The sequence below is a fragment of the Pipra filicauda genome, unplaced genomic scaffold (genome assembly GCF_003945595.2).
Source record: "Pipra filicauda isolate LSUMZ 115617 unplaced genomic scaffold, ASM394559v2 scaffold329_size807674_pilon, whole genome shotgun sequence".
NCBI lineage: Eukaryota > Metazoa > Chordata > Aves > Passeriformes > Pipridae > Pipra > Pipra filicauda.
Genome location: NW_024104453.1, coordinates 382,209 through 407,749, shown reverse-complemented (window position 1 = coordinate 407,749; position 25,541 = coordinate 382,209). Strand labels below are relative to the sequence as shown.

Below are 25,541 nucleotides of genomic sequence, written 5' to 3'. Positions count from 1 at the left end.
CAATCTTTCAGCTTATGTTCTCCCATCACCATCCCAGGGAGCACGCGGCTCGTATTTCATCGCTCAATATATTCTGTGTCTCCAAGAGACACCAGCCTGTATGAACTCAGCATAACAAACACCAAAGGCCTGGAAAACATAATGCTCAATCTATTAATTCAAAGCTAAACTACACAGCCAGTTGTTCGTGGCACATTTCAGCACTTGAACTCCAGTGTTCTGTGTCCCATCCTCCCCCAGCAGCGTGTGCCTTGCACACAGCATGGGGACTCGCTCAGTTCAGGATTTATTGAAATCATTCTGCAACTGTGATAAAGGCAAACACAATTTCAGGCTTAATATGGTCTCTGAGAAACTCATTTGGATCAGGACCAGGCCTTGTTGCTTCATACCACTCTCCAGCCTGTGTTTTAGTACAAATCCCAAAGTTACAAATCTAAACACATACCAAAAGGAACTTACAGCATAAACTTCAATTTCACAACAGCGTGTGGGGAATCTGCACTTTCAGAGCCCTCCAAATATCAGTGTTGTTTTGACAAACACCCAGTAAAATCCAACATTGACATGACAAGAAAATGGTCAAATGCAGCAACACATCTGCCCACAGCAGGGAAATGGCTGGACAACAGCTACAATAAAAAAGGCAGAACCCCCTGAAGAATACTGAACCAATTCACTGTCTTTCTGTATTCCCACCTCCCAGTACAACCCCCAAACACATGTTATGCTCTTGGGGCAGGGCTGGCTCCAGCCTGCGGGACACGAAGCAGCACAGGGAAGTCACTTCAGGCTGATGAGAGAGCTGTGAGGACTTTGAAAATAAAAGCTTCTGAAGTGCTGGAAGATGCAATGTAAAGCGGAAGAGAACATAATGAAGGACTGGATTTAGTAAGGGCACTGCAGCCGGACATTTCTGTTCTCAAAAAACAAAACCGTCCCCAAAACGCCAACGATCACGAGGTTGTTACATAACCAAAACATCCGCCGGAGCTCGAGCGCTCACACAGAAGAATCAAAAGCTCCTGATTCACAAATACCAAGTTCATTCACTCGAGGAGGTACCAGAAGCACCCCCAGAGGTGGATGGAGCTGCTGAACTATTCCTGCTGACAGAGCTCCACGTGCAGCCTGAGGGGGTGACCCACGAGGAAGAGGATGTCAGGAAGCATTTGCCTCTGTCTGAGGCCACTTTCACAACCCTTCTGAGGGTGGATGGGAGGCTCCCCCCACCAGGTAGCAATAACCTGCCATGTCTCACTGCCCTGTCAGACCTGCCCCAGGGAGAGTCACCAATTTGCTTCTGATGGACTGAGACAACTCTCAGAGTTGGCAAATATCATCCCTATTGTGTCTTACCCTTGCTGCTAAACACAAGAGAAAAGCCTGGTTTATGCATTTGCCTTTCAGACCAGCACACCAACATGTAAAACCATTAATTTGTCTTATATTGGCTTGGATTGGCTTAGTTCCACAGGCTACCCCTCTGCAGCAGATATAAAAATGGTGGCAACACAAAAGCTTTCACTTCAAAAAGTTCATCAGGATGGAGGAAATCTCACCACTGGGGGCAAAGAGAAGAGATTGGACACGAGGGATGATGTAAGAATTCCTGAACTTAGCACAGGAAAAACAAGAGGAAGCATTGGGATCCAGAGATAATAGAATAATCAGCCCAGTAATTAAGGTGATTAAGATCCTGATGACCTCGCCTTTTTAGCAGAAATCAGACCAAAAATACTGACCCTGTTACTGCTTCTCCCTAGACAAAAATGAATTATAAACCCCTTCAGGCAAAGGGAAAACTGGAAGGAGAGCAGAGGACAAGGGCCAGCTCGGGGTAGGGGACACCAGGGACAGATGAAGCCACCGTGCTCCGAAAGGAGCCCTGCCCCGCCCCACCAGCCACACCCAGGCAAGCCAAGTGCTGAGACTTTAACACTGAACCAAGAGAAGAAATGAAACATTTGGGGAGGAGAGGCTGCTGGGAAGTGAGGACTGAGCCTCGTGCCCCCATGGCAGGGATGTCCTTGGAGCGTGCAGGGCGAGCCAGGGGTGCTGAGGGGTGTGACAGGAGCCCCTCTGGGCAGGTGAGTGGCAGGAGCTTAGAACACAAACCCCTGAGCTCTCATGATGCAACTTCATCAGGCACAGAACCAGCAGCTCCGCCTGAGGAACAAGGGAGATATTTGCACTTTCTTTCAGCAGTGCTGGCTGGCAGCTTGGAATTTCAACTCCTGGGTGTTTTAAGGCAGTGGCAGGTTTTGCATCAAGAGCTTTCCTGAAAGTTTCACCCTTCGATGCAAATATTGTTAATCCTCCACTGCCTGTAATTAAGGCACTGATTCCACTGAGTACTGCACACCCAACAGTCCTGACAAGGTTTAAAGGCACCCACAGCAGTGCCATCTGCTCCTGGCATCCACCCTTAGGGGACATTAAGACCCCCCAAACAAGTCAGGAACCAGTGAAACACCACATCCATGGTTACTGCAGATGGAAAGCATTCTTTTCACAGGAGACATAGAGCACCACTGCAGTTAGTCATGAGAGATGAATGTCCAGTGCCATAAATAGCTACAGAATATTCATTAGTTATTCAACTAATTCACTTGGGGGAAAAAAATGCATCAAAGTGGTGGACTGTGCACCTCCTGTTTTCTAAAAAAAGCTAAAGTAACATGCCTGTTTTATTCAGTTCCCTAAATTACTTTTGAAGGAGGTTTAATCTCTTCCTAGAAGAGCTGAAGTCAGAACACAGAACCACTTCATTTTGTGAGGTTGATGCTGGAACCTCTGAGTGCCACGATCATTAAAAATTCAGCATCGGAGCCACTTACTTGATAGGCAGCGGGAAGTGGAGGATTAAGGGATGTAGGGAGCCAGGTCTGAGGCTAATTCCCAGCAGCCTGCCTCTTTCTTTGCCCTGATCTCTTAACAGATCGTTTTTCTTACCAACACCTACAAGGCAGAAGAGCAGCCCCAGGCCTCGACTGCAGAGATCTCTGCTGGGAGCCCGGGGCATGAGCCAGGCAGATGTGCAGGGCTGGAGCTGCTCTGCAGAGGAGGAAGGCAGAGCAGATGCAGGTTAATCCACTCTGGAAGTGGGGCTGGAGTGGAGCCGGGTGCCAGAGGCCCCCCACCCCAGGGGTGCAAACACAGGTTATTGTGAGCTGACAAGATCATCCCCACCCGCTCAATATTCATGAGCCAATGACAAAACCCAAATCTATCAACTTCAGCCCTCAGCCAGGTTTGGAAGGATTCATGTATTTATGCTGACTGTGAGCTCTACCCCTCACATGCCTCCTTGCCCCCAACTCTGCTTCCCACTCCAGCAGGGACCGAGCATTTTCGGTCCTCACCTTCTCCTGGGAAAGGCATGGCTGTGTGATGAGAGTTTCAGTGCCTGGCTCGCACAGAGCTCCCACCACAGGGACTCCCAGGAAGGAGCAGGGACAGGAGGTGACAGGACACGGCTGAGCTGGCTCCTGGGCAGCACACAGTAACACTCCAGGCCAGTCCTTGGAGTAGGGGAGCTGCAACTGGGAACAGGAATGAGCTTTGCCAAGTGAATCACTCCTTCCCCATCCCACCCTTTTGGCAAAGCCAGCACCACCTTCCACTTCCAACAAAGGGCATTGGCAGTGCTCAGCCAGGGCAGGGATGTGACCCTTCGCCTCCAAGCAGCAGATTTTCTGCTGTCCCCGCCAGAGTGGCTGAGCACAGGCACCACGGCCCAGGGCAGTGCCATCTGCCAGGGACACCACAGATCCCTCCCTGCACACCTACTGCTGGCCAGGCCGGCAGGCAGAGCCCTTGGCTTGCTGGCTACAGCTGGGAACTGCACAGAGATCACTTCCCTCCTTAGTTGCCTGCATAAAGACTATTAAGATTAAGAGAATAATATAAATATAAATATGCCATTGTTTCCCCTAAACACAGAGGAAAAGCTAAACCATCCCTAACAAGGGTGGCTCAAAAGGGTTTACGTTGGCCTGGTAAATTCAGAGGTTGCAAGTTGCATCCAATTCTGACCAGCTGCATTATCCCATCCAGGAAACTAATTCAACTCCCAATGACAACACTGCATTTATGTTTAAATCTCACTGTTTCCATTATGACCAGCTAGACCAACCCCTTTCTGCACATACAAATCCTGCAAACCCCCAGCCATTCCCACAGGTGCTGCTCCAAGAATCCCCCTGGCAAACCAGGCCATAGGATGCTGCTGCCAGACTACAACAATTCCACAAAATGTTTCCATTATGCCAGAAATCAGGAAGACAAATCCATCAGGTTTTAATAGTACTTTTTTTTTCTAAGTGAGACCTGCCCCATTGCAGACAGATGTGAATTTTTCACATTCTTTCTCTGATTTCCTCACCTAAACATAAGGGGAAGCAAAAGTAGATTTTGTCTGGCTGCCTCGGAAATGAGGGGGTTGTTTACAATCAGGAGGAAGCAGCTCCGAGGGTTCATCTGAGCAGAGGAAGCAGAGGCAGGGGCAGGCAGCCCAACACTTGACCTCTGCTACCACTGCAGTTGTGCAGCACTGCCGAGTCAGAGGCTTCTGCCCTTTCAGTGTCTGCTGCAAACAGCTCAGATAAAAGCACGGGGAATTATCCAGTCCTTCCAAAACCTTCTGCTGCACTCTTTCCCTACGCTGTGGTACAACTGACCCGGGCAATTAACAGTGAAGCCTCTCCAGCCCAAGCAGCTGCAGAGGAAAACATCTTTTTGGCAACCCTGAGACCCAGCAGGGAGTGAGGGGGAGGGAGAGAATGGACTGAGGGATGGGCTCATACTGAGGACAAATTCCCACATTGCTTTTAGCATCTCTGAATACAGGGGGGTATTCAGAGATCACCTCCCACAGAAGGTGATCTCTCCAAGTCAGGGTTGGAGAGGCAGCTGAGCAACAGCTCGTGCAGAGAGGGGAGCAGGGGCACAACCCTCCCACAGGTTTCCACGCTCAGCACACGCGGTTCCACACCCCCAGCACCACGCCAGGGGGGTTTAGTTCCTTTCAGAGTACAAAGAGTAGTTCATCCCGGCTTATCACTTCTGCAGCCACTGCTCTCCCAGCACAGAATCATCCCCAAAGAATGTATCAGTAATGCTGCGGTGCTGAATTTCAGAGGGACACTTAATCTCACCCCAGTGGCTCTCCAGGGCCAACTTTTGGAGCATGAAATATTTAACTATCCGCGGGCGTCCGATATGATAATAAAGTGACTGCTAAACAGCCACTGAAATGAGCGTGTGAGGAGGAAAGCCGGAGCTACTCAATACACAAACCAACCTAAGTACTCTCTTCCTTCCATCTCCATGAACCCCGGACACTTCTCACCCCCCAGCAGCAGAGACCCAGCAACACAACATCTCCAGATGCTGGGAGAGTCCACAGGGAAGAACTGGAAGGAGGAGGTCAGGATAAAGGTTGGTAAGGGGCACTGTTACAAAGTCTCCCTCATTTTGGGAACGTCTTGCTTCAAAGAAATCAAGCCCCGCATTTGAGCAAAAAACTTTTGACAGTTTGAAAAGCCCCTCAGTTCTTGCAATTCTGTTTCTCCCCCACTCCAATGAACTCTACCTTTTGGCACTTAACACCTTACAGACTCCCAACTGAGCATGTGTCTATTAATGCCATGTGAGAGTTAGTGAAAGCAACAGAACCCACCCGGGACCCCCCCAGGGCAGTGTGGCAGAGAGGAGGCACAGAGGCTCTTAAGCAAGCTCAGCCTTACCTCATCCCACTCCGAAGCAAAGGATGGGGACTTCTCCAGCCGCTTCTTCCCAGTGCTGCAGTTGGAGAGCGATTCACTGCGGCTCCCCATGGCATCGTCCTCTGTCGGGGAGCAGGTCAGCAGGTCAGAGTCCGACTTCGACAAGCTGCGGCTGAGTTTGAGCTCGGCTTTGGGCTTGCTGCCCGGGTGGGCCCTGCCCACAGCTCTGTCCCCCTCTTCCTCAGCACCGCCAGGGTGCTGCGGCACGTGGGGCGTGACTACGGCCGTGGGATCCGCCCGGCTGACGTGCGTGTGCTGCACCGTGGCGTAAACCACCGCCTGGTCCCGGTCGGGAGAGCTGCTCCGCACCGATCCTGAGCCAGGTAAGTCAGCATCCTCCACCTGCATACCAGCAGGCTGGCTTGTAGCTTCTGTGCCCCCCTTCTCTGCAGAGGAAACGAGCCTGAAAGGGTCCTCACTTATCTCACAGATCGGAGAAGAACCGTGAAGCAACCCTGAAAACTGCTCTGGCACCTGGATGTCCTGGCTGTCAGCAGGGTCCTGGCTGCAGCCACCGCTGCTCCTCCTGTGGTCTTCGAGGGAATGGAAACGGAGAGGAGGGGGAAATTAAAAACATGGAAGAAGCAGCAAAATTCCAGCTCTTTCCCTGCCCTCCCTCAGCGAGGGAGGGAGAGATAAAGAGAGAACAGTTCCGTATTGTTCCGCGTGCTCAGCCTGTACCCAAAGTCATGGCATTTATGAAATTCCAAACACTGGCCCGATTTACGCAATCTGGCAGCTCTCCGTGTTGTTTTATTCCTGTTAACACTAACTATCAGGCCTTGCTATATAAGGCCAAGAGAAGTGCTAACTATATCCTGTAGAGAGAGCAAGTGAGGTGGGAGCAGCAGGGACGGAGGCTCCTGGAACATCTGATCCGTCTCCATAAAGGCCAAAGCGTTATTTGGAGCTGCGCTCTTGGCACGGGCTGCAGGGTGGGAAAGTGCCTGGACTGTAATTGACCTGCGAGTTCCAAAATCCACTCCCAAAAAAACCCACTGCCTTCCTCCCTAGTGGTTTCTGAGTTTAACCTCTCCTCCCTGCTCAGGGGAGAGAAATAAACAGTTTATGCAATAAAAAAAACTTGAGCGAAAGGTCTCTCTTGCAATGAACCACTGAGCACAGAATGGTCCGAGCTGGCAGAGCACCAGCTGCCCCAGAAATGTGACACTGGTTCCATGGTACTCCTGCCCCAGCAGCCTTAATATCAGGTACCAGGGTCCTGCATAAACCATGAATAATTGACTGATACCCAGTGCCAACCGTGTGCACACACACGTGTACTCACCTGTCACAGCTGAGCAAGTGTTTCAACTGCAAAAGCAAAACTTTGTCAAGTCAACAAGTCTAACTTTGGTTTCCCAGGATTTCTTTGCCCTCCCAGCATTGCTTGCAAATTTTAACCACTTCCATTTAGTGCTGAAGAACCTCTTCAGTCTGAGGACCAAAAATCCATGCTGGAAAGGAACAATAAGCAAAGCACCCCAATAATGAGGCTCTGAAACACAAGGAGGATGTTTGGATGTGAAGAGGAAATTGTTTGCCTTGCAGACAGCAGCTCCGGGAAGCCAAGGCAAAGGAACTCTCCTTTCTGTGAGCAAAATAATGAATTCTACTTTAAATAAAAGCAGCCTGTCAGCAGCAGCAGCAGCGAGCCCAACTCCTTCCCCCAGCACCTTTCCAGCACCAAGCCTGAGCAGGGGATTTTCAAACACCAACACCCATCGGGTTTTGTGGTCTGCCCTCACACCAGAAATGGGCAGGAAAGGGCTGAATTAGTCCTTTGCCTTCGTGTGGGGGTCCCAGGCACCCTGTGCCCGATGTCCCTCGCACAGGCGCGGGAGGGCCGGAGCAGTCAGAGCCCGGCCAGGGCAGCACCACAGCCCTCACTGCTCCCTGGGATCTAGTGATGTGAGGGATTATCTCATCCTGGATCCTGTGAGTTAGAGATTCCAGGACAGTGAAGTAGTTGTTGACTCTCTCGCACGGGCACATTAAAGCACCAGTTCTGTGACTGGAGCCGCCAAGGGAGAGGCAGGTCCTGGCACTGGCTGGAGGGGGGGTCAGCAGCAGCACCCCAGATAACAAGGCCAGACTGGACTCAGTTACTTTGCATGAAGCTCTGATGCTGCAATGCTGGAGAGAAACCTCAAGAGGAGAAACCTCAGAGGAGATCAGATGTGCTTCAGTCATTGGCCAGAGTGGTACTAATGCAAAGCCACCGACTGGTGAGCAGGACAGCAGCGAAGGGACACTCACCTAAACCTGTGGGGAGGAGAAAGCTTTTGCAGTCTTTCTTCCAAATCTCTTCCCTTCCTTAGAAACTATTTCTTCCATGCCCCAGTTTAACCTTTGCTGACATTTCAGCAGAAGGCAGAGAGGGGGCTGGCAAAAGTTTGTGCCACGTGCTGGAACACTTGAGTCCAGCCAGAACAAAATGCTCCAAATCCAGCTCCAGTGCCTCACAAAGGGCTCCTGTTGGACAGCAATCACAGCCACCCACTCATCTGCAAGCTGAGGAGGGACTCCAAAACACAGGGCAGCTGCCAGGGAACGAACGGATGGAGTGAGGGCAACAGCACTTGCTCAGAAGATGTGAGGAACATCTTGCAGGACACATTTCAGAGTCTGTCCTGAAAGCTGCAGACATAAGAACTAATGTAGAAAGAAAAGAGTCATCTCACTCCCGTTTATCACTGAGATGCACACAGCAGGAACACTGAGGGCTCTCCAGGCCTCACCTTTTAAGGGATCTGGAAGGGTCATCCTCCTCCAGTTACACCTTTTAACTACTACAGGGACTTCTGCCCAACTCTCTTTGCTGATTTTACAACCCAGCACAGATCATCTGACTGATCCCGACTTCTTTGGCCACAGCCTGCTGCAGGTCTCACCCACAGGAGAGGCTGCTTCCAACCCTCCCTGGGATCACGAGCCTATTCCTGGGTACAGACTGTCTGCTTCCCTGGGAGGATTTAATTAAGAGCTTCCCTGCCAGCAGCCTGAGGACTCCAGATACGAAGCACTTCCCTAAACACTCCACACTAAGCTGCAACCACCCCGCCTCGACTGGATTTCTTTCCCTATATATATCAATAGCAGGATTTGTCTCATGCCCCTGGATTAGGAGAATGAAGCTGTTACTGCAGCTGCTGTTTGCTCAAGCTCCCCAACCTTAAAACTAGAAAGGGCGTGCAGCAGCCTCTGACTTGCATATGGAAAAGACTTTCCATGCTACATCAGGCCAGAATTTGTCAAGTGAGGAGCAGGCAAATCTCTTTCCCATGGCACAGAAGGCCCGAGGAGGAAGCTGGCAAAAATGACCCTCACCTGCAGTAGAAGTGAACCACGGGCTCATTCCACAGCCAGTAGTGCCTGTGGAACACAGCTGAGGATGGCACACTCCTGTGTTAGTCTCACCAAGCTCAGTCACTCCAGACAGAGTTTATCCACCCGAACTGGTGCTCTTGTGCACTCTCTCCCCTCTTCAGAAAAAGTAATGAGACACTGTCCTATGGAAGCAGCACAGAACAATCAACAAGCATCAGTCTGTAATAACTATCAGAAGGCACCAAGTCAGTCCTACCTGCAGCTGGTCACTGCTGACAGCACCTGGGGGTGATTCCTGAGAAGCCAGACACATGAGAACTCAAAGATCTTTTCCACGTTCACCTTCCATCACATCTCTTTCGAGGCAGCAGGAATTAAGAGGTCTCCTCCTGGTCACTCTACTTACAGTCCCCCACTCTTGACTTATTTTCATGCCCTGTTACAAGGTCTGAGTGCCCTGACTTCACACGTGTGACTGCACACCAAAGGGGAAGGGAGAGTATTTGGCTTAAACCACTTCTGATACTCTGCCCAAAACATGAGACCAACTTCTCCCAGTGCTCCAGCATGTGACAGCAAGCTGCTCTAACACACACAAAGGCCACCAAAGCCAGTGGATAATGCCACATTCATCTGCTCGCTGGACACAGGACAACTGGCAGCCAGAGGAACAAAGGCAGCTATCACAGATGAAAGGCACCATTAAACCCACGTGCCTGAAATTCAGCGTTTCCGCTGCCCCGAAACGCCCTTCCAACAGCCACAGGAACCCAACTCCTCATCTCCTGACCAAAGACTGCTCCAGAACTCATTCAGAAGCCCAGACCCTCAGATCAAGGGCCAAGAAGCAGTTCAAAGCCATCTTTAGCCTGTTCCATGTCTTGGGATGGAGCTGCTGCCTTTGATGCTCCAGGACCCTTCTGACCCAGAGGTGGAAAAATTCTCCAACACCCCAATGAAGGCTTCAGTCCCTCCTCTCTCAGCCCTTGTTTAACTTTTTGCCAAAATGACTCTGCTACTCCCTAAATGCATCTTCTCCCCTCCATCAGCCACTGACTGCATTTAAAGAGCAGGCAAGCCCTGGAAGATGAGAAAACTCAACTGCATCCTTGGATTTCTCCCACTACAACAGTGGGAAGGGCTTTACACTTGTTACAAACACAGCAACACTTTCCATGGAGTGCAAACCCTGAAGTCACAGCTTTTATCTTTCCAGATGTAGATTAAAAGACAGGACTCTGCTCTGGATCTGTACAAGGCTAAAGATCTTCCTGCAACCTCTCATGATGTCTTCAGGTGTTCAGGCTAAGAGTTTTGCATCAAGAACACACAGCTCCATTACTCTGAGGTTTCACTTTAATCTGACACATAATTAGGACACACCTCCTCTCACACTAATCAAGACTGGACACAGCAGCCAGAGAAAGGAGTGGAGCAGTTGGAACAGCTCGTGCTTGAATAACCAGCAATAGCTGCCCGCTGACGAGAGCCTGAAAGCTCTGGCTCAGTGGCTGTCACTCAGGGTCTGTTCCTGGCCCAGACAGCAAAGCATCAACCTGAAAAGCTCCCAGACTTTGCCTCTGGCAGCGAGGGGACTTTGGCAAGTGCTGGTGGGAACACAATGACCTCTTGTGTCACCCTGGGCCAGTAAGGAGAGCAGCAGGACTTGAGCAACGAGAGTTAACGTGCTGCAAGGAGGGAAAACATCTGCAGGTCTGACAGGGCACTCAGTGAGGCATCCCTTGTCCATCCTCAGAATGAGAAGGGTTCCAGTGTGAGAGTCCAAATTAAATCCTTCCAAATTCCTGCTCAAGACTTTTGAATAAAGCTGGAAATCTTTTCTCTCTAAACAAATCTTTTTTGTTATTGTTGCAAGAAAGCCAAAAAGCCAACAACAGCTAAACACAAGAGACAAGGTGTTCTCAGATCCTTCGTAAAGCACAGCATTCCCTCTGGGGGAGGAGAGACTGGTTCAATATATACCTGGCTACCCCACGGATCTGTGCCAGTTCTAGTTCTTGCTCTACACACTTTTGTTTTCCTCCTCTCTTAGTTTCCATCTCAAATTAGCTTTAACACAGAGCAGGATGTTGATTTTACAGCAGGATAGCAGAGACCTGCAGCGCCAGCCGGATGCAGAACACGGCTCACTGGAACGCTCGCGTTGCTCATCTCCCCTGGAACAGCCTCCCACCCTCTGCATTTGCTTAGCTGAGCACAAGATTTGAGTATTTCTGAGTTCACAGAGCAGGTCCTCAGAATCTCTCAGCTATCCCACAGCACAGCTGCCCTTCCTCCTCGTACACTCTGTACAGGAACGCTCGGAGCTCTCCTGTACCAGAGGGAGGATTACCAGGAAACACAACAATCACCCTCCAGCCCCCACCCAGCAGAGACTTTCATTGTTCCAGTTGCCCTCTGCCCTCTGTATTTTCCTGAAGTGCACGAAAGTGCTTGAAGTGCTCTGTTCTTTGGATGGTCACTCACCTTTTGTTTTCCTGTCCACTGCAACCGGTTTCTTAGTTTCTGCTGTAAGCAACAGCTCGTACGGGTGTTCCTCTTCCTCAGCTCCACTTCCCCTGCTCTTCCCCCAGGCAGCAGAGGCCTAATGAAGAACAGCACAATGTGGAGCTCTGCAAAGCAATGCTTTGTCCTGGCATAAAGCCCACGGCCTCTATGCCATGGGTTAAGCAAGGAATTAGCAGAGGGAACACCTTTGCTGCAGAGTGTGAGCCAAAATCTAATACTCCTCCCCTTTTTTTTTTAACCCCCTCAACGAACACCCACCCAAACCCCCTTTGATTTTTAGTATCTCGGGATGCTGATAACTTTCCAGCACTGACCAACTGACTCACTATGCAAGAGCTGCAGACAGCCTGGAGGGGGAAAAGAGCTGAGACCGTTATTCCTGTTCATCCCAACTCAGACTGGCTGTTGCTATTGGAATTTGCATTGTCATTCACTATTTAGCTGCTGGCCCTATTAGGACAGGGCTGAAAAGAACAAAAGCCCAAATACCTGCTACCTTCTCAGGTCCAGCATTTCTGACCTCAGGATGGACGGCATCAGGCAGCACTGTATGAATTCAGTTTAACTCCAGGATGTGCAGCAGTGACTGTACTTATTTAAATCCCCCAAAGCCTCTAGTTAGAGCTGGTTTGGAACCCTGGCAGACCCTCCCCGAGCTGCTCTGGAAAGCTACCATCCATGTGCAGGGACGAGGTTTTGGCACAGGATCCAGACAAGTCTTGCTGCAGACTCATATGTTGGCCTACACCAATGCCAAGGATGACAGGCCCTGGATGTCCCTGGGTGCCATCCCAGTGCTGATGGGGCTAAACTGGCCTTCAGGGCACCCTGCCAGCACAGTCGGCTGCCTTTCAGCACCATCTCCTGGCCAGATCCTGGCAGACTGATGCAACCCTGCCCCAGGAGCTCAACACGACCTGGTAATGAGCCCTGGCAACAGGGTCTAAAGGGACTCCAAGAGAGCTGGGGAGGGGCATGGGGTGATAGGAAGTTGTGGCTGCCCCATCCCTGGAGGTGTTCAAGGCCAGGTTGGATGAGGCTTAGAGCAACCTGGTCTAGTGGAAGGTGTCCCTGCCCATGGCAAGGGGTTGGAACTGTATGGTCTTTAAGGTCCCTTCCAACCCAAACCATTTTGTGATCCCATGTGTGACTACAGCCAACCCAAAGCCAGAAAGCAAATGATCTCTACCTGCTGCCAGGACAGGGAAAAACAGGTCTGAACAAAACACGCCCCCAGAGAGGGCTCCTACTGCTCAGACTCCTGGACCTCCCACTGCCTCACCAGCAGACCACACACCACCTCCTCCTCTGCCCCAAAGTGAAAGCACCAGAGCTGCTCCAGGGGCAAATCGGTACCTACCTGACCTCAACCCAGCCAGGAGCTCTGGAAGCTTAGGGAGTCTTGGAGAGACACCCAGGAGTCAGCAGCACAGACAGGATTCCAACATCCATGTGCTGTTCTGCACGAGCCCAGCTGGCTTTTAAAGCAACTTTCTCAATAGGAGGAAATGAGCTCTGTCCGGCACGGGAAGTATTTATTGTACCTGCTCTGAGCAGGAGCTGCCAGGCAGACCTGCTCCCTTCCAGGTGAAGGAGCTTGTAATGAGCAAATTAGGGAAAAAATTCTGACCAGATGGTGGCACAAAACCATCAACCAGAACAGCAGGTAACAGGTTCTCACCCGTGATCTTGGAAAAATCCTTCCCAGCAGCAGCCTGTCAGCACAGCAGCAGCCTGGACCTTCTGCCAGGCTCTAGTGCTCTCCTGACACTCCAGTGGATGATGATTCCTGTGCTGTCCTCTTTAAATGCACTGAAGGCAGGAGCTCCCCAGCAGCACATAGTTCCCAGCTTCTGCTTTGTGAACTTTTGTGCTGGTATCCATGGGCCTGGTTACACTTGATTTTCTCCACCTCTCATCCTTCCAAGCCTTAAATAGAGTTTCAGGCTCAAATTCACTCAAAATGAAGACCGTTGCTGGAGAACTGTGCTTGCTCTGTGGGCTCTGTGACCAGGAGCAACAAAACCAAATAAAGCTTTCTTCCAATTCAGCTTCCAGTTCCTCAGACATGTTGTTTGCACATACAAATGTTCACTTCTAGCAAAGCCCAAAAATAAGATGCTGTGGGTGAATAATGAGGATACTCTTTAAGATGTACTTAATCCACAGCAGAGGACTTTGAAAGACTTTCTAAAGGGTAACTCATCTCTTCCTCTCTCCTCCCTCCCAGAGCTGCAGACCAAACTGCTGGAACCACCGTGGCGCCTTGTCCTTGATCTGCACTTCCCTTCCGGAGACGAGCAGTAAACAGCTGGAACCCAAGTTTAATTTGACAATGTAGGCTCTTACTCAACTCCAAACCCAGAAGGTTTCTGGAGATAGTGAAAGGCACCACTCAAGCACCTCCACACAATCAGCTCCTTTGCCTGTTTGTACCAACATTTTTCCATGATGAAAGTGAAAAGTTTGTTTACACTCATCTGTTTTAACTGATAGCTCCAGCTTGGCAAGGAATAAAAAGACTACTTTGGAAACTAGAGTTTGGCCCAACTCCAGAATATTCAATGAGTAACTGTCCTGGCTCCAACAGGAGAGCAGGGCTGGAGGATGGCACATTGGGATGCTGCAGCGAGATGTTTACAGCACTCCAAAGCATATTCCTGTTCATGCCTGCCTGACTCAGAGAGAACATGCCCTGAGGTGATAAAAGATAGGCAAGAAAGCAGAGAAAAGCAGAGCAGGCCAGGAGAAGCAATCAAAGGAAAAGGATCAGCCCCAAACTACCTCATCAGTACATCCAGAAGGTCGTTTCCAGGCAGCCATACACTGCCCGTAAGTTCTAGCGCCGAAGTTGGTCACAAATCAAGATCTCCCCAGTGAGTCACTGCCATTTGCCAGCAAGATTCCCTTTAATGGATCATGCTTCCAGAGCCACTAATGGCAGGACAACACAGCAGGTGTTTGATAATTAAACATGGCAAGATACCTCTAGCAGGAGCGGTCAGGGCACGTTTGCCTCCCTCGTGTTTCTTGTCATAAACAAGTTCTGCTTCCCAATTATGCCATGACCTGCTGCCCAGCTCTCCTCTGCCAGAGCCAGGCACAGGACCAGTTATCACACCCTGCATTCGAACAGCAGTGCAGGGATCAGTCCACAATGTCACAGCCCCCTGTTTATGCACAGCTCGGAGCTCTGCTCTCTCTGAAGTCAGTTGTATCACAGCAGACCATGTTCACTCGTGTCTCGTGTGGATTTGACACACTCCAGACAACAGATCCCATTTATGCTTCGCAGAACTCCAGCAGATCAGCACATTCAAAGAAGGCACGTGTTGAACCAGAGCCTGCTCTGACAGCAGAGGTGGCACACACTCCATGGGTTTCACACACAACCCACTGCCCTTGGGAAAGCGCGAAAATCCACAGATTTGGGCTTGCTTTGAAGGTTTTCCTGGGTGTCAGCAGAAGTTGCCAAGACACATTTGTGGTTTCCCACAGCCGTGTTTCCTGGAGAGCCCTCGTATCTGAGGTTCACAGACAGGTGAATAGAGATGAGCAACAAGAAGCCCAGGAGCAACGATAGGGAATGTGAGAGCTTGAGTTCCATCAGAAAGCAGCTCAGATGCAGAAGGCAGCTTTCAGATGTGCTCGGCCAGATCCTCAGCTGAATTCAAGCCCCTGCTCCCTGCTCATGTCAGTGGGACCCACAAGCCCACGCAGCTCCTCCACAGCTGGGAGCTCAGAGGAAGCAGGAACTCTTGGTGTGTCTGCATTTCGGTCCAAGTGAAGATGCACGTGGTGGGATCTGTACAAGTGGCAATGGTCCACATCACAATGTGATTCAGAAAAGCCTCTTCCTAAGGGAATTCTCAGCCAAGAATAGGAAAGTAAGGCTGAAGGTCAACACTGAGGTGCCCTGGAAGAACCGGACAAAGGAAGTTCCCATGGCAAGGACAGCAGCAATGCTGAGTGAGGGAATGTTTCACATTCACAGCCCAACTAGCACAGGAGGTAACAGCGTCCTTGGCTCCTCCCAAATTATTAAAACTGGTCTTTAAACCACTCTCCCATAAAACACCCCAGATCAAGCACCACATACCTCAGAGGGAGCACTGTGACCTATCTTCTTTTCCACATGCTGCTCCTCCTCTTCGTCGGGCGGGGGCTTGGCTGGCGGTGGGGGACGTTCTCTCTGCGGGTAAGACAAGCACTGTCAGCTGTGCTGGTACAGCTCGGCCCTTCTGCTCCCACCAGCCCTAAGTCCCCACTGCTGTGGATGCAGCAAGGTCCTCCCCACACTAATCTGGATGGAGGAGTAGTTCAGCCCTGACAGCACAGAGCTGGGCAATGGCTGCTGCCTCTCCTCCACCTCTCCTGCAGACACTGATGTGGGCAGAGCTCTTCCTGTTCACACAGGTCTCACTTCACACCCAGACTACTCTCCACAGCACTGCACAAAGGAGTCAGGAATGAGCTGATGGGGAGAAAAGGAAGACTCATGCCTTGTGTCTTAGTGAAACAGTAACAGGAATAAGTGATGCCAGAGGCAGTTCTTATAGTGGAAAACTAGAGATGAAGAGACAGTGCTGCACCAAAGTCCTCCAATATCCAGGGACTGCCAGTGGGCAGCTGGAGCTGCTGCCCAGTCCGATGCAGAGCATATTCCCAGGCCAACTCCTGCTCAGCCACAGCTCCATCTAATGGCAAAGGGAAGCAGCAGAGCTGCACTGCTCCAACAGCAAGTTTGGGGAGAAACTCCAGCGAGCTCCTGAAGCACATCCCTTTTCCTGCTCCCTCCTCACTGCAGTTCAGCCTCTCCTTTATCTGTAACAGAGCTGAACTTATTTCACACCAGACACTGTTAGTACAAGACAATGACAAGATTTGGTCAGTAACAGGACAGTGCATCTGGTACTGCTCACCTGAGTGAGACCTGGCTGAAATGTCCATCTGCTAAAGCTTTTGTCCCATTTCTACTCTATTTGCTCTCAGCACAGGCCAAAGGCTGCACCTCTTTGCAGAGAGGGAAACCATGGTTACTGTGCCCTCAGCAGTTAAAGTGTTCATTGCTGCTCTGCCTCTTGTCCAAAAATGCCTCCATGGAGCAGGCTTTGGAAAACCAATCAGAACACAGACCCTGAAGCTGACCCAGCACTGCAGGGCCCATGTCCCATCTGCCCCACAGCAGCCTTCCCGTGGATTGCTAACAGGGCAGCAGATGCAGCTGACAGAAGGTGAGGAAGACTTCTCTGGGGACAGTTCCAGGAGCCTTGTGTTGCCTTGTAAAGCCTGGAGTACTCTCTTCAGATCTGTGCAAGTAATACACAAAGATGCAGCTGCTTGTAGGCAATACGTGCAGTTATTCCCTGTGAACAGGCCAGGGAAGAAGGAGAGGCACCTGTCTGCTTTAATCAGTGTCAGGAAAAGGTTTAAAGATTTCCTCAAGCTGAGGGATTGGCAGCCTGCTGCAAAACCTGACACTGGAGGTGGGTCCCCTGTGCCCCTGGGGTGAGCAGGGCTGAGCACACACAGCTACGTACAGGCCTGACTGCGGCCGCTTTGGGGCCGCTGGGTTCAGCTTCCTTGTTCCCCGAGTCCCGGTCGGAGGATCTCCCGCTGGCCAGGCTGTCCAGGGAGTGGCAGGAGGTGGCGTTGTACAGCGCTTCATAGGGGCTCTCCTCTTCGGGGTTCACGTCAAAATTGATGATCAGCTCTGTCACGGCTTTGTCCACATCTCCTGGGGGAGGAAGAGAGACAGGCTCATCACCGGGGCTCCCGCCCTCGGCGTCAGCACTCGCAGGGAGAGGAGAGCTGGGGGTGCCCACCCTGAGCTGTCCGGCCCGTGGGATCGGCGGCGGGAGCGAGCGGGGCTGGAGAGGACTTCTCTGCAGCTTTGGCACTTTTCTTCCCAATGGTGTAATCTGGAATGGGTGAGGCACAGGGTCAGCTCACGTCAGTCTGGTTTTCCGTCCCCTTCAGCACATGGCACCTCCTCCCGCGCGGGTGGAAGGCCAACTGTCAGCTTATTAAGTTTCCAAAAAATAACCAAAGCACATTATTAAACCTTGCAGCTCAGATCCCAAAATAGAAGCAGGCGGCCTCTTTAATCACAGGCACAAGGGGCCTTTGAACTTTTAGAGTCTTTAATCAGAAAGCTGCAAAGCTGCTGTATGGACACAGCGTCACGGAGCAGATCGGTGTTGTAGACACAAGCTCCATCGCTGAACAGTCATAAGACAGAGAAACCAATTACAGCTGCAGCCCCCCAACCACAGGTAAAGCCAGAAGCAATCAGCTGATGTGAGTAATGTCCAACAGCAGCTCTCTCCCAGGGCAAACTGAGAGCCTTTACCTGCAGGATCTTCAGTTTTAAAGCCCATCTTTGTCCTCAGCTTTAGAACAGACCTAAAACCTACCAGCCTCACAGGCAAAGCTTAGTTAAAAGTCTGCAAAGTGCTTTGAACCTGCAAAGCTCCCAAATGCTCAGCATGAATAACGCACCCCAGCTCCAAATGCTTCTGATCCTCCCCACAGCTGAGAGGAAATGCAGACAGTGTAATTACAAAGTATGAATTTAGCCAAGATGTCACATTTCATTCCTGAACTTGGACAGACACAATGGGCCAAGCTCCTTTATAAGCCACAAGTAATCAAGGCCTTTTCTGTAAATCTCATCTGCAAACTCCACGCCCAATCTTCGAAACGAGGCGAGAAGCAGGATGTGAAATCTGTGGATGACTATTTGCCTACACAGACACATAAAGGGGAGTTACACCAAAACCATTTCTAAAGCTATTACTTTGCATTTTGCAAGTAGATTTAGGATATCCTTAGTTTCAATTAACTTCTAAAGTGAGCTGAACAAAGCTCAATTAAGCCCATTTGCACTGTAAAAGTCATGCCACACTCCTTCAGCAAAAGTCCTCCCCAAGTCCTCCTCCAAACATTTGGTCTGGAGAAGTTCACCCCAGCGTTCGAGCATCAGTCCTTCCAACACAGCCTGAAGCTGCTTTGCTTTCGGCAGTTTCCAGGTCTAGAGAGGCACATCCTGTACCTGTCCTGGCACAATCAGCACCCCGAGCTTTCCTCTCCTCCCTACAGGCAGAGCTGCATCACCCACCTTCAATCAGAGCTGCTATGTGCTGGCTTTTCTGGGAAGGAAGCTCCCTCACAATGTCCAGAGCGGTCAGGCCTCTGTTATCCTTTATGTTCACATCAATACCTGTGGCAATGGGGTAGAAAGAGCAAAAGCAAGAATACTGTCTAACTAGTCCATGTCTTTCATCAAGTCACATTTGTGATCATCACTGGGGGGAGCTAAAAAGCGCTCTAGAGGCAAATCTAAAGCCAAACGCTGAGAGCCAACCTCTCTTATAACCTGCTCCAAAGAGCTCTGACAGCTGGATGGAAAAACCTGCTGCACTAGAACGGGATTTCCTCAAGCTCTGGGTGGAGGGATCGCCACATTAGTGCTTCAAAGGGGAAACATTCTCTCACCTGCAGCCAGCAATATTTGTACCACATCTGTCTTGCCAAACAAAGCAGCTTCGTGCAAAGCACTGCCTTTCTCAGTCTGCAAATTAAATGGAAACATAGCATGAAGCCAGACAGCAGGGAATGGTGAGGGAGGCATGGCTTAGAGGGTTACGGAAGCAATAAATACACGGCATTGTACACAGTGTGGGCAGCACTACCTACAGCTGAGGACAGGACCATCAGTGTTATTACAGCGCTGAGGATGGGGGATGGAAAATGCGGATGGTCCCGTCAGAGATGTGTGGGCCCAGGTGAGAGACCAACAGAGGCCCTTCTACAGCTTGGCAAGAGGTCGTGTCCTGACAAGGAAAGACAAGACCCACATACAAGCCATTGCTGTGAAAACAGCACATTCACAAGTGGCTTGATAGGAAGAGACACGTTTGCCTCAAACACTATCAAGAGCTCCCAGCACTGCGGGGCAGAACAGCTTCAGCAAAAGGACGTTTCTCTCTCTTGCTCTGTGTCCGGGGCTCTGCCCGGCCCCTGAGCAGACATGAGACATGCACAGCACCCCAGTCCCTCTGGGCAGCCCCCCCGAGCAACCCAGAGCTGCACAGACAGCCCAGCAGAACACAAAGCTCTCCACATCTTCCACGAGCGCTCCCTCTGGAGCGTCCCTCCCTCGACCTCTGACCCCAGCCATCGGCCCAGCCCCGCAGACAGACACACCAGATACCTGGTAGTTGCTGTCCATGCCAGCATCCAGGAGGACGTGGACCACGGCTTTGTGACCGTTCCTGGCTGCCAAGTGCAGGGGAGTGTGTTTCTTAGTGTTGCAGCTTAAAAGGTTTGGGTGGGCGTTCAAGAGCATCTTGACAACCTCCAGCCTCCCGTAGAGCGCGGCCAGGTCCAGGGGGGTCTCAAACTTGTTGTTGCGCATGGTGGGGTCGGTGAGCTCCTCCAGCAGCACCTTCACCACCTCGGTGTGGCCGTGCTGGGCCGCGCAGTGCAGCGCCGTCTCGTTGTCGTTGTTCTGGGGGTCACAAACAGCAGCACGTCAGGGCGGGGGGAGCGGCCGCTCCACACCTCGCTCCAACATTGAAGTTTAAATGCAAAAACAAGACACAGTAGCAGTGGGGAAGCAGAGAGCCCAGTCTGAATCAGCCTGGAGCAATGTCTCACCATCTATCTGGCCATTTACCAAGCACAGACATCCCCTCACGAGCTCATCAACCTGCCCACCCAGCCACAGCTTCAGGAACGTCCAGAACAATGGGCTAAAGCTGTGGGAAAGAGGGGCTACAGTTGGACCAGCCTCCTCTCCAAGCACTGGGGTCAGAATCCAGGGGCCATGCTAAAGTTTAAGGAGTGTTGAGCTGTATCTGAATTCCCATTAATTCACCTGGGGAAAGCAGTCTGGTATCTGTTGGCAGCATCCCACACTTCAGGGTGCCACAAAAATAAAAGGCTGAATACATGACAGGCAACCTGCTGTGTGAATTCTATCTGCTGGAGCTTCATCGTCATAGTTTTAGATTTAAACTTCAATTGTTTCAAATTCTACTTATCCTGATTACAACAGTCATTCCACCTCTGCAATTCCGGCTGTTTAGAGACAGGGTGCACCCAGTTCCATGCAGTTTGTGAACCAGAGAGCCGTGCAATTCCATCACCCCAGGAACGAGCCAGGGCTCAGATCAGCTGAGGGAAGTGATGTCCCAGCCACAGGGCAGCACCTCCGGGCTGGAAGCCAGACCCAACCAGTGTGTGCAGCAGCAGCCAGGCTAAGAACCAGCAATGCAAAGCCCAAAGACAAGCGGTGCAACACACTGCACATGCAGGTGCAAAAAAGGAACCCAGCCAGAGCCTCTTCTTAAATTCTCCTCAAGTTTCTAGTTTTACTACTGTGTGTTATCCACAGAGGGACTGTGGTTTAAGCACTTCAGAAACAACTATCTGACAATTTGACCCAAAAAATTTAGTACAAAGTGTTACACACTTCAGCTTCAGCTGAGAGAATGGTGGTTGAATTTGTCATTTTAAGAACAGTCCCATTAAAATGAACAGAATGTGCTTGTCGTGCTGGAGGGCAGCAGGACCATTTCAGAAGGGAACCGGATCCCTGCCTTCCTGCTGTGGGAGCACACACACGCCTCTGGACACGGCTCGGTGTCTGGCACCACGGCACGAACTCGCACGGCTGTACGAGCACTCGGGTCCCGTTGAGGTGTTTGGTCACTCTCAGGCTCACAGGAGTCCTGCAACCCCTCACTCACTGACATCTGGCTTTTGCATCACTTCTCAGCCACAGGCAAAGCATGAGGGAAGCAGGAGCTGGGGAGAGGCTCCGGCAGCTGCAGCTTGTATGGAAGCAAAGCGAAGGAGGCAGGAGCAGCACCAGCCACATGCAGGGGGGAAGGGGCAAAGGGGGCAAAGCACTGCTGCAGGCACAGAAGGTCCAAGTCAAACAGGCTGTATCCTGGAGGGAGGCACATACACGTGGACAGAGGTCACTGCAGGATACAGAAGTCTGCACATAAAATATACAAGTGGAGTGAGAGGGGACAGAGTAGAGAACATCAGGGCTCACACTTGTCCGTCAGCTCACACTGCTGCTCTCGGGCACTTACAGGGTTGGCAAATCCCATTATTCTCGTTTCACAGGGTCGGAAGAGCAGGGATCAGGGAGCCCATGACAGCCAGGCCCAGGCCCTCAGCCTGCCCTGTTGCATGAGGGGGTCTCGCTGCCAGGCTTAGCAGAAAGAGTGGATGACCTCAGCCCCTCTGAGTATGGGGTTCCTGCCCCAGAGCCGGGGGTGTGTGGGGGGGCACATGCTGCTCATGCCAGGCCTGTCTTGGCTACTGGGGATTGCCTTGGCTAGGACTGTCCCCCTCTCCTCCCTCCTCAGCACAAGGACCATATCCATCAGGGGGGTTTTAAAGCATGCAGCAGCTCCAAACACCTGCCTGAGGGCTCATAAATGGGAACACATCCTTTAATAACATAATTGTTGGAGACTTCCCTCATCTTCACTGCAATTTAGTCCAATTTTCCCTAAGCAGGTCAGGGCTCTGACGCTCCAGGTGCAATCCCCAGACTTTCCTCCTGCAGTGGAGATCATTACAGCAGGTCTCTCCCTGTCCCAGACTGTGCACTGGAAACTCCTGCTATTGCCCAAGTCTTTATTGACTCCATTTTGGGAGAGCTTTGAGCAGCCAAAAATAGAGCCCTTCTAGGAAGGGAGTTTGCTCTCTTCTCACATCACTCTCCAGGCACAAACCAGAGTGGAGCCTGAGCAGTGAGCAGGAGCACTCAGACGTACAGATTTATCGGAGATGGAAAAGGAAAATTCCATTCCAGCAGCCAGAAGGCACATGGCTTCAAATTTCAGAACTACTTAGAAAAAGAGAGCACTCAGGAGGGCCCAGGGGCTGCATTCCTGCAGGAATCCTCACATCCCCCAGCTCACAGCCAGGGGAGAGGAGCTGGGCACACACGATGCCCTTCTGCAGATCACAAATGGGACACAAGCAGGAATGGCTTTGCTTCCATATGGGCTCCACCACAGTTTCCAAGCCCTGGTAAGGAGATACCACTCACCACACACAGCCCTGCTGCTCCTCCTCACGTGCTAAAATGGAGAATCCAGAGCCCCTTAAAGTGCATCCGGCCATGCATCTGCCCTGCAACCTCCATCCTGCACCCCTGCCCTGCACCCTCCATCCTGCATCCCCTGCTTCCAACACACTGGGAGAAGTTCTGACTGAGCAAAGGGAGACTTGGTCAAATAAGGGAAAGTTTTCTGACCTGCAAAGATCTGAAGGGTCAAATAAACTGCCAGAGTCCACAGAGCTGCCCCTCTCTGAGTTTTCTGAGAAGCTGCTGAGCAAACACTGCTCAGGAATGGTTTAGGGAGACCTGATCCTGCCCAGGGCTGGGGAAAGTGGCTGCACAACCCTTTGGTCCCACCCAACCTACTTCTAAGACTGCTTTGTAGGATTTCTGTTGCTGTCTGCATGTCCAGCTGAGTCCTGCCCTAATGACAACCTGTTGTTTGGCTGCTCCAGTGCACTGAGAAAACCCCAAGGTCTGTGTGACAGGTATGACTCCACACGCTCCTCACCTGGGCAGGAACTGGTGCAAAGCTGGTCAGAACTTGTGATGAACCCAACGACTGTGTATAAATCATCTCTCTCCTTAAAACCAAAGGAAAGGTTGCCAAAATCTTGCCTTGCTCTAGAGAGCACCTCAGTCATTGTGAACACTGAACCAAGGCTTTAAATAATGCACTTCTCCACAGTATAAAATCCAAACTAGAATACTTTGTAAACAAAAATCCACAGGAAAGGGATCTCACTGGATATTCCCCCTTCACATTCCTTCTTCATTCAACATCCCAGTGCTGGAGAGTGTAAGATTTTACTTGGTTATATTGACAATGTTTCTGGAAGCTTCTTTCAGGCAACTGAACTGCTTAACTATGATGTTTCCACAGAAGACATTTGTTGGTGAAAAATTCCATCTGGATTTTTGTAAAAATCCCCAATTCAGATAAGCTTTATGGGAACATGTTTGGGTTCAGAGGGTGGGCATTGGGTACTGCCTGAAAAAGGACTCTGCAAAACCACACCTAACTCCCAGCAAGTGCAGGGACTCTGGCTGTGTGTTTCTAAGGTCCTGCAATCAAACAGAAGGAAAAAAAAAAACCAACTTTGAGAGACAGAAGTCTGCCATGGATGGCTTGATCCAAAATAAGTGACTGGAAGCAGCTGTGGTACAGTGGCTCATGGCAGAGGTGTCTCAGGACAGAGCAGCAGAGTGTTTGCCATCCCTGGTTTGCAGCTTCACTAGAAATAAAACTGAAAAAGGGTGTCTGAGAAAACACCACCAGGAACTCGATCTGTTTCCTCAACAGCTCAGGCTCAGCACATCACACAAGCCAATGCTGTGCCTTTTGTAGCTCAACAACTGAAAACAAGAGAGGAGCAAAACAGGCCAGAAAACAGGAACAGGAAACCAGGGCTGAAGGGTCAGACAACACCACAGACTGAACATCAAAATAGAGAGACTGACGCAATAAGCAGGACATGGAGGACTTGGGAAGGGAGGCAGGAATGTCACTGCCTTCCCTTCTCCCCACCACCACCACAGGAATTAACTGTCCATTCAAATAACACACATAGCATTATGCATTTGGTAGGAGAAAAGGCATAAAAATTCACTCCAAACAGCCCACAGAGAAAATGCATCCATGGTTAAGCAGGGAAAAAAATTCCTTCTCTTTGCATTTATCAGCAACATCAGCACATGAAACAAAACCTAAAACATTTAATTGAAGTAGCATTACCTTTGGGAAGTCATCCAGCCCAATCAAGCAAACTGACCATCACCACGAGTCCTACAAGGCTAAGCAAGGAAGGAGCCCCCAGGAAAGTAAGGAAAAGCTTCCCTTTAATTATGTTTCTATAACTGCTTTGAAGAGAGAAACCCACAGTAAATAAATGGTCCCGTTTTCCTTCTCCCCCAAGCAGCTGCAAAGTGAACAGGTATTATTGCACCTGGAATCACGGAGTGCAGCTTGGAGTGATGATGCAGTGAAATGCTGACAGCAAAGTACACACCTTGGCATTGATATATGGGTCAAAGGGGCCGTACTTTTTGAGTTCTTTGATCTCAAGAGCATTCTACAAAAAGGAAGAGGAAAAAGAAAAAAATGTGATAATGAAATGGGTGAGATACAGCAACAAAGCAATGGGTGACTCCAAGGGGTGGAACACCAGAACACAGCACCTTGTTCCAGTCAGAGCCACGACCAGCAAAAGCCATTCCAGCTGGGATTGCTGTAACCTGGACCCCTGTGCAGTGCATGGACAAGGCTCCAAGTACAGGCAGCACAGGCTCCTCAGCTGACTTCTCTCATTTAACAAGGCTCCTACTAAATAGACATTAATGAAACATTACCTGGAAGGATCACACTAAGCTTTGGGTCTTTTGCAAAGGTCTCCTCTCTATCTGCCCTACTCAGAGCAGAACATTTACACTCAGGGCCCTCAGGCAACTCTTATCAGACTGATTGTGAAAGGCTACCTGAACTCAAACCTCTGTAACCAGACCGAGTGCCTGCAGCTGTGCCTGGAGACGTGATTAACCACAGCCCCAAACTGGAAAACTACCACCAGAGACATTAAAACACACATTCCTCATTATTCCTGCCCGACTGAGGAGTGTAGAAAATTAGATTTTTCATTCCTGCTGCTTTAGCAGCATTTAGGCCTGGGGCAGCCTGGTGCATCGAGCTACCTGTCCTAGGAAGCTGCAGTGTGGCACTTGGGTCCCCATAAAGTGCAGCTGGAAGCAGGACTGGGACTCTTAAACCTGACTATGAAGGGAGTTTGCTCCTCAGCTTCTGAAAA

General features: G+C 50.7%; 1 protein-coding gene across 7 annotated transcripts in view; it reads right to left on the bottom strand.

The window, feature by feature from the left end:
- The window catches only part of ANKS1A (ankyrin repeat and sterile alpha motif domain containing 1A), a 73,225-nt gene that overhangs the window by 30,793 nt on the left and 16,891 nt on the right, over positions 1-25,541 (bottom strand). For 4 of the 7 annotated variants that reach the window (XM_027728504.2, XM_039383891.1, XM_027728500.2 and 1 more), the window contains exons 4-12: positions 24,750-24,812; positions 19,864-20,160; positions 19,146-19,221; positions 18,769-18,870; positions 17,474-17,569; positions 17,189-17,385; positions 15,748-15,840; positions 11,607-11,724; positions 5,751-6,322 (exon numbers count right to left, since the gene is read on the bottom strand). In XM_027728504.2, the coding sequence (XP_027584305.1) occupies positions 5,751-6,322; positions 11,607-11,724; positions 15,748-15,840; positions 17,189-17,385; positions 17,474-17,569; positions 18,769-18,870; positions 19,146-19,221; positions 19,864-20,160; positions 24,750-24,812 (1,614 nt within the window). Of the gene's footprint in view, positions 1-5,750; positions 6,323-11,606; positions 11,725-15,747; positions 15,841-17,188; positions 17,386-17,473; positions 17,570-18,768; positions 18,871-19,145; positions 19,222-19,863; positions 20,161-22,094; positions 24,697-24,749; positions 24,813-25,541 lie in introns of those variants that run through there. The other 3 variants (XM_039383893.1, XM_027728502.2, XM_027728501.2) reach the window with 3 other exon arrangements.